Source organism: Paramisgurnus dabryanus, chromosome 3 (genome assembly GCF_030506205.2).
Source record: "Paramisgurnus dabryanus chromosome 3, PD_genome_1.1, whole genome shotgun sequence".
NCBI classification, from domain to species: domain Eukaryota; kingdom Metazoa; phylum Chordata; class Actinopteri; order Cypriniformes; family Cobitidae; genus Paramisgurnus; species Paramisgurnus dabryanus.
The window spans coordinates 34841354-34853983 of record NC_133339.1 but is presented as its reverse complement, the minus strand read 5'-3'; the positions used below and the strand labels follow the sequence as shown (position 1 = coordinate 34853983).

General features: G+C 34.9%; 1 protein-coding gene across 1 annotated transcript in view; it reads right to left on the bottom strand.

Annotated features, from left to right (window-relative positions):
* The window catches only part of LOC135765009 (5-hydroxytryptamine receptor 3A-like), a 36387-nt gene that overhangs the window by 16741 nt on the left and 7016 nt on the right, over positions 1 to 12630 (bottom strand). Inside the window, exons 5-7 of the mRNA XM_065275834.1 lie at positions 12434 to 12606; positions 12190 to 12350; positions 5561 to 5771 (exon numbers count right to left, since the gene is read on the bottom strand). Coding sequence (XP_065131906.1) covers positions 5561 to 5771; positions 12190 to 12350; positions 12434 to 12606 — 545 coding nt within the window. The remainder of the gene's footprint in view (positions 1 to 5560; positions 5772 to 12189; positions 12351 to 12433; positions 12607 to 12630) is intronic.

Below are 12630 nucleotides of genomic sequence, written 5' to 3'. Positions count from 1 at the left end.
AAAATATACAACTGATACGTTACAGCAATCTTATTCAATACAGTGTGTTTCAGCATAGAGTGACACTCTTATACACTTGAGTTCTTTATTCTTATTTTATCATTTCATATTTAAATACAAGTAGCATAACATAAAAACAACTAAGCTTAGATGACATCTTTATATATGTACAATTTTATATATGTTTGTTTATGTGTATATGTGGTTGTGTGTAGGTCTTATATGTATGTAGCTAACTTGATGATGATAAAATAACTACGTGTATAAGATATTAGATTATAATTTATGATTTAATTAACTTTGATTATGATGACCAGTATAAACAAACTACCTAAAGGTTTAATACTTGCACATATTAACATATGTAGTATAAGAAACAAAATTCAAGACTTGTCTTTATTTGTGCAATTTAACAAAATAGACATACTCATGATTTCTGAAACTCATCTTGATCACTTCATAGATGATTCAGATGTTGAGATACAGGGGTTTTCAATTTATAGAAATGATCGAAATAGGTTTGGAGGCGGTGTTGCCATATATATACGTGATTATTTCCCTGTTAAACTGAGACATGACTTAATGGTTGATGATGTTGAAGTATAGTAGTCAACATTTGAAGTGGATCAAAAACATTCATCAAACTTGTCCTAAGACAAGAACGGGTACTGGGTATTGGTTTTAAGACAACTTTTAGGAAAGGTTTTGATCCACTTCAAATGTTGACTAGTGTATTATGGTTACAGGTACAACTCCCATATTTAAAACCGATTATTCTTGGTTGTTGTTATAGGCCACCTAGTGCCAGGATAGAGTATGTAAATGGTTTATGTAATATGTTAGACAGAGTGACTGAGGAAAATAGAGAACTATACTGGATGGGTGATTTAAATATAGATTGGCTGTCTGATGATTGCCCTTTGAGGAATAAGCTTAAAACTATGGCAGACACGTGTGGTTTATCTCAATTAATGGATCAACCAACAAGAATTTCTAGTAATTATACAGGATCTGTAACATCAAAATGTATTGATCATATTTACACTAATAATCCGGATATGTGCTCAACTCCTGTTTCTGTAACAATTGGCTTTAGTGATCACAACTGTATTGCTGTCTCTAGGAGAACTAAGCTACCTAGAGCCTGTCCTAAAATCATTATGAAAAGATCTTTTAGGGGATTTAATGAGGAGAGTTTTTTAAATGAATTGGATAATATTAATTGGAATTTGATAAGTGATACTAATGATGTGGATGCATCCCTCAATTTATTTATGGATTGTTTTATGAGAGTAGTTAATAATCATGCCCCATTAAAGAAATTTACAGTTAAAGCCAAAAGCGCTCCTTGGGTGGATACTGAGTTAAGAAGCTTAATGGCTCAAAGGGATGAGGCTAAAAAGGTTGCGGTTCTTTCAAACTCTCTTGAGGACAGAAAATTATATTGTAGTTTAAGGAATCAGGTGACTAAGGTGAACAGAGTGAAAAAGAAAAAATATTTTCAAAAGAGAATTGAAGATTGTGGTACAGATAGTAAGAGAATGTGGAGTGTTTTTAATGAAATTATGGGTAAAAAATCTACTGGCTCTTCTTTTGTTGAATTGAATGGAGTATATTTGACTAAGCCAATACAGATCGCAAATTATTTTAATGACTATTTTGTTACTAAGGTTTCTAACATTAGAGAGACTATGAAACATACTGTTGATTTCAAATCAAATGAGCTAATTGAAAGGTGTATTATGAAAGATAAACTGTGTACATTTGAACTTCAGCAGGTTAATGTTGTGCAGGTGGAAATGTTGTTGAGATCTTTGACGGTGGGTGGGTCTGCTGGTTTGGACAACTTGGATAGTAGGCTGTTGAAGTTATCAGCTGGACATATTTCTAAACCAATCTGTCACATTTTTAACAGATGTCTGATTGGTGGTGAGTGTCCAAAACTTTGGAAAGAGAGTAAGATAATTCCTTTAACCAAAGACACAAAAGCAACTTTCTGTGGTCCAAATAGCAGGCCTATTAGCATTTTGCCTGCTCTAAGTAAATTATTGGAAAAGATTGTATTTGAGCAAGTGCAAGATTACTTTTCTAATAATGATTTGACTACAATGTTTCAACATGCATATAGGAGTGGTCATTCCACCAGTACTGCTATGACACAAATGTTGGATAGTTGGCTAGCATCAATTGATAAATCAATGCTAGTGGGTACACTACTACTAGACTTTAGTGCTGCCTTTGATGTGATCGACCATGAAATTTTGATTTCCAAACTTATTAGTTATGGCTTTGCTTCCTCAGCAATCAAATGGTTTAAGAGCTATTTGTCGGAGAGATCACAAAGAGTTTATTTTAATGGAGCATTATCTTGTAGCAAGTCCCTGGAGTGTGGTGTTCCTCAAGGTAGCTGCCTCGGACCTTTGCTATTTTCAATTTTTATAAATGATATGCCGTATACACTCAATAAGGCTAAATTGACTATGTTTGCTGATGATTCTACTCTTTATTATGCAGCCTCTACATGTTCAGAGCTTAATCAGGTTCTGTCTTGTGAGATTAGCAAACTGTATAATTGGATAAAAACAAATAAACTTGTTCTAAATATTTCAAAAACTGTGAGTATAATATTTGGTTCTAAGTATAGATTATCTGAGAATCCTAAAATTGATCTGCAAGTAAATAGTCAAAATGTACAGCAAGTAAAAAAGGTGAAGCTGCTTGGTCTTTGGCTTGATTCTACATTATCATGGTCTGATCACATCAATAAAGTTGCTGCTAAAATGGGTAGAGCTGTGGCTGTAACGCGTAAATGTGCACAGTTTTTAAATTCACAGTTGTTTAAACGTGTTGTTTGTACATTGGTTTTGTGTCATTTGGATTATTGTTCTGTTGTATGGTCTGCTGGATCTAGCAGTCATTTAAAACATTTACAAGTGGCTCAAAACAAGGCTGCAAGGCTTGTTCTAAGGTGTTCTTTGAGAACTAGTGTAGTAGAGATGCATGAACGTCTTGATTGGCTGATGGTCAAGCAGAGACTATCTGTTAATATGTTGGTATACTTTCATAGAATCATTAATACTCAGACTCCTAAATTTTTTTATGACAAAATAACATACACTTCTGATATGCATTTACATTATACACGAGGGGCTAACAGTAGACAGATTTTTTTACCCCTACCTAAATCTGATTCTATGAAGAGAACTGTGTTTTATAGGTCAATTGTGTTATGGAATAATCTTCCTGTTGGTGTTCGTGAAATCAAGGGAAAAACTGGTTTTAAAAAAAGACTAAGAGTGTATTTGTCTTCATCATCATAATATTTTTTGGATTGGTTGAGTAAGGTTTGATTGTGTTATGTTGTTTTTTTAAATATTTATTATCATGATATATTTGGAAGTAATTGTGATTGTAATGATGTTGTATGTATTGTTTGGACCCCAGGAAGACTAGCTGTCGTTTCGGCGTCAGCTAATGGGGATCCTTTTCAAATAAACAAATAAACAAATAAACATCATAGACACTTCCCCTTACTCAAGCAACATACAAGTTGTTATTGCTACAAGCAAAAACATTGTTGCAATGTTAAAAGAGTCAGTTCTGGAAGGTCATGGGACAAAAGCCTAACTAAAGGGAACACTAATCACCATAGTGGTGACTTCAAATGAATCTAAACAAACACAAACTGTAGATTTAATGTGATAAATGTTGTGGTAAATATACATTTGACTTACACGTCACGTCAGAAAGAAGATTTGTCTACTAAATCACATGTGTGGATGCTGGAATAGTTGAACACTTGTATCTTGTTCTGACAGCATTTGTTTAGAAGTTAAACATCATCCATGTTGGAAAAGAACTCTGCAAGCAAGTTGTAATTTTAGGTTTCAAACAGAGATGGTGATAGAGAGGCAAAAGTTAAAGATTGCAGCAGGAGTTGTTGCACCCATAATGCAACATGTTATTAAAAAACAGATAAACGTGTAAAGAGTGTATGTGTCTGTCTTGTATTTGCACTGAATTAATTTTCATAAAATACGGAACAAACTGCGTTCCGTATCAGTTCAATACGGAACAAGAATTGTATGTGTCAAATACGGGACGATTCCGTATTATACGGAACGGTTGGCAACCCTAGTGACTTACTTTATTAACCAGATTTACAGCAGTTTTAGAAGTTAAACTTATCATCCATGTAACTCTGCAAGCAAGTTGTAATTTTAGTTTTCAAACAGAGATGATGATAGTGATCATTTAACTCTGGGGATTTCATCTATTGCTTTTAATATTTTGTCTTTCTTTGTCATTTTAGTATTACTTTCTGCAGAAAAAGAGTCAACACAATAAAAAATTAAAGACAGGGACAATTTCTAAATTGAGTTGATTTGACACAGAATGATCAGCAGGTGTTCACCATTGACTCAATCACTTCATTAACTTCAACATTGATAGTCTTTTTTTAACACCCTTCTGGGTGTGGATTACTGTATATATACACCAAGTAGTGTTAATTTAACACAGGGGATTTGCTGAGTACAAAGTACTGTGAGAAAAACCCATAATCTCTTGTGCCTAAATATTTGAATTATTAATTGTTTGGTCAAACAATAAAAACTAATGGGGCACTTAAATAGTTGTTAATAGGAAGTTTTGGAGCTTAATCTTTTAGTATTGTTTATGGTTTTTTTTGTAGTAAAAATGTGTTTTCTGTGAAGTCACCGTTTAGGTGATCATTTGCGTTGGTGTACATGGACCCAATTCAACACATCATGTTTCTTTTCACAATAATAATGTGCATGTCATCAGTTCTTGATAATTACAATGTATGAAGTGCATTTTTGAAGAGATGTTTAATTTATAGAAAGTCAATCATCAAGTTTAATAAAATTATATCCCATACACTAAATAAATGCTTAAGTACAGTCTCCATGAGCACTGAATTAAATTAACTTTAGTATTCCAGTTTTTGGGAGACCCTAGTTTCCACACATTTTTCTTGTAATTTGAACTAGGAGACATGTTATAGTAACTGTTTAGTTTGACTTGTCCGTACTAAGCTTAAATTAAATTTGTAAGCTAGCTGAATTTATCATACATAGTTACCTTAACTGTATACAGAAGTTAACTCCGCAAAGCTGTTTTAAGTTTTACTAACTCAAAAATTATTAATTTACTCGAAAATTTTAAGGTAATCTGTTTCCACAGGTTTTCTAAGTAAACTCAACGTATTACTTTTTACAGCACAAGTATTCAAATAAAAGTTTTTCATAAATTGTTGTTTATGTTAATTTCAACAATTACTAAAAATGTATTAAAATCTTGTTAACATTAGTTAATACACTGTGAACTAACATGAACAAACAATGAACAGCTTTATTTCTATTAACTAACATTAACAAAGATCAATAAAGACTGTAACAAATGTATTGCTCATGGTTTGATCATGTTAGTTAATATACAGTATTAACCAATGTTAAACAATGAACCTTATTGTAAAGTGTTAGCCAATTATTTTTTAATGTTGACTGTCACTTTAATGTTGACTGTCACGTAGACTTACCAATCAGTGGCATTTCATTGGCAGTAGATGGCAGCTTGTCATTAAGAATCAGCAGTAACACAGATAGGGATAACAGTAAAGTCACTTTAAAGCCCAGCTTCTCTGCTTCAGATGCATTTATGAAGAATGAGGCCACATCCAGCACAAGAAAACAAAATACTGGAAAAATTAAGTTGATGATATACAGCAGAGGTTTCCTCTTGATGGTGATCTGCAATATAAAAATATTGCATGACAATACAGCAAAACCAAAAAAATGTATGATGTCACAGCCTGCTTATTTGTCGGTCTATTCTGCAGTGGTTCGGTGGTTCATTTAGATTGTCTACAAATCGGAAGGTTGAGCAAGACACCCAACCCCAACTGCTCCCAATGAGCTGGATGGCACCTTACATGGCTGACACCGCCGTCGGTGTATGGCCCTGTCCTTAATGGCACACTCCGTACTTGTGGTCCTCCTCAGAGTCCACACTTTAGGGACCCTTGATGCGAGTCCACGTGGGTGCCTCGGAGTCGTATTTTGGGACAGACTTGAGCGTCACACCAGAAATAGATAGAGAAGTTACCCGTCAGTGTGAACTGCCCCCCCCCCCCGCATCAAAGGGGCAAAGGAGGCGCTGATGAGCACACTTCAAAGCGTAAAAATGACAGATGGGACACCCTACGGACTCGAAGACTAAAGCCGAAAGTATACTAGGGACGTCCGCGTATGCGCGCCGTCCGCATGACATCATTTTCGTCATCAAGAGGGTCCGCGGCCGGCCGCGCGGACCGTCCGCGTGCAGCCCAAAATTTGAGACCGCGCGGACAGTCCGCGTACAACAGCGCATGCGCGTGAAAATATTTAGACAGTGCACTCCACTATAAACAATTATACAAAGGAAATAGACAGCATTTGCACACACACTATGGTTTTTCTTCTTTAACTTTTACTTCTTCCAAGAACAGAAAGCTCTGGAGCATGTTTGTTTGATTCCTGTTCTTTGTTGTCTTGTTGTTTGTTCTAAACTGTGTTTGCAATGGTGGATCAGTTACTTTTCTTCTACTAACCTAATGTTTTAATGTACTGTAAATGTCCCCAAATCAGTGCTGCCCTGACAGCCTGTTAGACTAATAATTTGAATTAGAAATCATTTGTATTGCGTATAGTGTTGAACGCGGCCATCCGCGTGTAGCCGAGGGAAGTATACTCGAAAAGCTGCGCGGACGCGTGCGCGCGCGAGCCGGACGCGGACGCGGAAAAAAAGTATACAGCGGCCTTAAGCGAGCCTGCGCAATTTAAGGCCACGAGATCGAAAGTTCACATGAAGTGCACCATTTGGGACAGGGCCTGAATGTGTGCGTGAATGGGTGAATGGGAGGAAATATGTAAAGCTCTTTAGATGGCCATTGGTCTATGAAAACGCTATATAAATGCAGTCCATTTACCATTTATTCTGCAATGCTGAAACTGCCCAACTAGTTATCATCATGCAAGTTAAAAGTGAACATTTAGCCATGTAAGGTCAATTCGGCCATTTAATTACTTTTTCATTACTGTATACCAGCTTTTAGTATACTGTACTGTACTGTACTACACTATAGATGGTTTCATTGCATGCATGCACCTTGTCATATCTGGCCTGAAGTTAAGTTCTGGGCACTGTTTGTTTACTAGTGGCTAAACTGACCTCTGGAACAAATACCGATAAAGATAGCCAATCTGTTGTAAAAATTGTATTTCATTTTAAACAGTAACGTTAGCTCAATTAGGTGTTGATACGCTTTAGCTATGATTTGAACTAAGGTCATTTACTTGTTATTTAATATGTTTGTTATCAGAAATAGTCTGCTCTAGAGGGACTCTGTTATTGATTCTTTTTGCAAAAGTCAACCAGAAGTTAAGATTGGGCCATGAAAGGCGTTTGTTTATGTTTTTTCCCTCTATACTACACTGTAAAAAAAATCCGTAGTTTTTACGGAGAAATACTGGCAGGTGTGGTTACCAGAACAATTCTGTAAAAAATACTACTTAAAACCGTAAAAACAACACCACCACAGTTGTATGCATTACAGCGAACTTTTGTTAATTTTACAAATCTTACCTGTATACAGAATTTCTTTGATTAATTAACTGGTTAGAAACTCTTATTTTTTAATGGTAAAATGCAGATGTGATTGCCAGAAAACCGCCTTAAAAATATATGAACATGTAAACATCTTTTTGTATTTCATTAACTAACATAATTTTATTCATTTCTTAAAATATGCAGAAAACCACTATAATCCAGGTGATGCAGACAGCTGCACAAAGAAACAAAGTTTGTTGTGAAATTATTACAAATTGTTTTCTAATTCTTTGCCAACAACTTAAAAAGAGACAGTGGACATACACAAAGATTGTATTATACAAACAAATACAAAACAACATCAGGGTAAGTTTTTAAATCGCTCAGTGTCTACATGAGTCCATTTTACAGAGTTAAAAAGTGACACTTAAATAATGACGTGATGAATGAACATTAATGATGAAATAGAGAGCAGTCAAACATGAGTACATCTGAACTACAGACAAAATCTTAGATGAACATTAACTGTATAAATATAACATATAAACACATTCAATCGCTCAAGATCTCACCAGAGGAGAATTAAACAAAAACACCATTAACATCTACACTTATTATAAACCAGTTTGACTTTATTTGGTTTGTTTGAAGTCACCATTATGGTGATCATTGTTTCCTTAAATGGGGCACTTGGCTCGTAGGTCTTCTGGTTAAGCTTTCTCTGACTGTTAGAATAATGTGTCAATACACATAAGCTATGGTCTAAGAAGCTGAAATAAATATAATCAAGTGATGTCGGTAGATTTTTAAGGATGGTCTAGTCATCTTAAAGTTTACCAAGCAGGTGTTCTCAAAAAAACTCTAAACGTGAACATTAACTTTCTTCTCTTCCCCATAAAAATGTTTTCTTGTGGGACGATGTTACAGGGTGGCAATACATTTAGACAATTAAGACTTAAAAACAGTAAAAATAATGTCAGGCGAATCTGTGACTAAACAAAATCAGTCTAGACATCAAGAATCAGCATACAAATCACAACAACGGTGACCCAAAACATGAAAGCTGCATGCCGCAATGCATGCTGGGTATTACCATAGTACAAACTTATCTAGCATGCATTGCACTTAATCTGAATTAGTTTTTTGATGGTCACCACTATTGAGATTTGTAGGTTGAATCTTGATATGAATATGAAGTGTCAAAATAACTTTTTAACCAGTCCCAAAACCATTACTTTACAAGATTCTTTCCAGCCCAACAGCTATATTTGCAGAAGACCACATACACCAGACATTAAACCAATTTCTCTCTTACTGTAACTACCTGTCACTCACAAACTTTCATGTGGATAAGTCAAACCACTCAACAGTAAAGAAATGTTGGAGATTTGCTTTTACAACCGCTTTCATCATCAATAAGTGCTCTGTGTAACCCACTAACACAATTGACAAAAAGAAAAAGGAATTAATTAACCATTGAGGCTCAAGACCCCAACTAAAACAACCACTGATCACCATAATGGTGACTTCAAACACAACATTTTTGATAAATCATCATCTAACCCTCTGTTAATTCTCAATAAGAGATTATGTAAATGTATGACAGAAATAAGTCAAACTGGTTTGTAATAAGTGTAGATGTTAATGGTGTTTGTTTTTAATTCTCCTATGGTGAGATCTTGTCTCATTTTGTCTGTAGTTCAGATGTACTCATGTTTGACTGCTCTCTATTTCATCATTAATGTTCATTCATCACGTCATTATTTAAGTGTCACTTTTTAACTCTGTAAAATGGACTCATGTAGACACTGAGCCATTGAAAACTTACCCTGATGTTGTTTTGTATTTGTTTGTATAATACAATCTTTGTGTATGTCCACTGTCTCTTTTTAAGTTGTTGGCAAAGAATTAGAAAACAATTTGTAATAATTTCACAACAAACTTTGTTTCTTTGTGCAGCTGTCTGCATCACCTGGATTATAGTGGTTTTCTGCATATTTTAAGAAATGAATAAAATTATGTTAGTTAATGAAATACAAAAAGATGTTTACATGTTCATATATTTTTAAGGCGGTTTTCTGGCAATCACATCTGCATTTTACCATTAAAAAATAAGAGTTTCTAACCAGTTAATTAATCAAAGAAATTCTGTATACAGGTAAGATTTGTAAAATTAACAAAAGTTCGCTGTAATGCATACAACTGTGGTGGTGTTGTTTTTACGGTTTTAAGTAGTATTTTTTACAGAATTGTTCTGGTAACCACAGCTGCCAGTATTTCTCCGTAAAAACTACGGATTTTTTTTACAGTGTATACTGCACTACACTACACTACTGTATACTATACTGCTAATCATGTGGACACCCCTTCTAGTGAACAGGTTTGGCTATTTCAGTAATTTCTGTGATAATAAATGCACTGCATCTTACAACTACAGTGTGCACAGAGGCACAGTAATTTTGGGACAGAAGTGTCCTTCTCCAAACTGTAGCGACATAACTGGACCATTTTTTGATGCAGCATTACCAATTGTTTTCATTGGAATTATAAAAATATAGACCCTTTTACAGCCCACGTGATCAAATAGCCTGCGCGTGCATTTTGGCAACAGAAGTGGTGTTGTTCCCCATTGGTTCTAACATGTTAGCAACTCAGAAAGTTTATCAAAACAATTTCCCAGCACCAAAATATCTGGGCCCGGTTCCCCGATAACGTTCACTCTTAGCGTGCTAAGAAGACTCAAAAAGATATATCTTACCAAAGTTGTTGATGTTCCTAAGTGTGTTCCCCGAAGTGTCTCTTAGGAAGCTTCTTAACACGCTGCCTCTAAGTTCGACGTACAATGGCGCTGTCCCAAGTGAAGGTGCTGAATTATTTGCGATCGATCACTCAGGGATCGATTTTCCACTTCACGCGAAGGTGCATTACGACGTTAAGAAAGACAACACGTTATATACAAATGGAACATTACTCAAATTATTCCAGTCACATTTATTTGAACATAGTTTAAGTTATCCGTAAAATATTGACTATTAATTAAATGATCAAATTGTCAGTAATACGGGTAGACGAACCGGGTATCCCTCGCTATTTATACACCATCATTATCCCGTTGTGCCACTTGTGCCGCTTCTTGACATGGGTTTTGACTTTTAAAAAATATGTAATACACTTTTATACGAATGTGAAGGTATTTAACAATCAAAATTGATTGGCAAGCAGCTGCAGTATTTCTGTTTAATGCAGTATTGCTTACAATTAATGTTTTCAATAAAAAGCAACCTAGTTAGATAGAGAATATATGGTCTGAGAAGATCTAGCAGCTCCATAATGAGTTGTCTTGGAAGGCGATTTTTTTATTTAGCCACGTCAGGCAAAATGTCAAAAGGTTTAAGGGTTGACGAATAAAAAAATTGGCAATGGACTAAACAGTTAAGCGGCCGGTGTTGTGTGGAAGTCTGTTCCCCCTATGTTTCCTTTTAGTGTACGGTTTTTATAGCATTTTGTTCACATTATACGTTTATAATTTATATACATTGAAAGTTTTAATGGCTACTGAGATGTACATGTGTGCATTTATGTAATGTATCTTGACTGTTCTTGATTGTAAGTCAATTATTTTTACAGTATGAATCATATTATATGTATAATATATATTTATTATGTTTGGAAACTTAACAGTTTTAAAACAAACAGTAGAGAAAAAAAGAAAAGAAAAAGACAGGCTATATGTTAAAAGACATAAAACTGTCAAATATGAAATATTTAATAAATTGTATAATAGAATACATGATATTATTGCTTTTTAGTATAACCAATTGAAATCTTTCATCTTTCTAAATAAATTATAAATGTAACGTGATGAAAACGCTATAAACATAGAGGGAACAGACTTCAATGAGGAACAAACACAGGCGCCGTCTTTGATTCATTAGTTCTGATACCAAATAAAGTCAACTGCATAAATAGTCCTGTATCCATTGCAAACATATTTTATTAAAGTCTTAAAAATGTCCATAACATAAAATCATTGTCAGCATACCATAGTTTGACTTGTACTGCGCTGCGCTGATTTCTAAAGACTGCGGCGATAGCGTTTTGCGCAAAAAACCACGCTAAGAGAGAGCTTACGAATGGTCCAGACCAACCTTACGAAAGTGTGACTTACAGAAGATATACTTAGCGTACGAACGTTTTGGGAATCGTGCCATAGAGTTAAGAGAGAGGTTAAGGAATAGGTTAAGGACTACTTAGCGATAAGAACGTTTTGGGGAACCGGGCCCTGGTTGTTGCATTTGGTTGCACTAATTTAATATACTAATATACGTATATATGCCACTTTATATTTGGGCATCTGCTAACATCTTCTATCCACTCCACTATAATACACGGATCTGGTAGCTGTGGTGAAAAAGTTGATCAAGTCAACTTTTTAAAATAACTTTCTCTGTCTGTGTTGCTTCACTGCTGATTCTTGCCATACTTTCTTGCCATACTTCCGTTGCCAAAATGGCGCATATATGTTGCCACGTCATCATTGTGTACAAACAGTAAAGGGGTCTATATAGCCCTTTTAACTACCTGAAATATTTCACGACTTTGTAAGAACCACATAGTACTGGAGGAAGTTATAGATGAACTTATATTGAGAAGTTCCCACTCGCCCTGGGTCTGAAAGTTCTCCTTAGAATCAATGGTAAGATACTTTGAAGGAGTGTGGTCAAGAAAGACAAGCTCATAATCTGTGGGAAAATAAAAGCAAAGAATTAAATATGCATTAGAATGTGATTAATTTAAAGTTAAACAATTTATGTGTTTGTTTTACCTGTATAGACTAAAGATTGAAGTGTTAAATTGCAGGTTTGTGTGTCAAATGGAAACCTGTATAAGTCCATCTTACAGGCGGAGGTCACAGATAAAATATCCACTGTGAATAAATAACTATTATAATCTATCTGCACATATGGAGACTCCTTTGATCCAAACTCTGTTTTCATGCTAAATGAACAAAACAAAATAAAA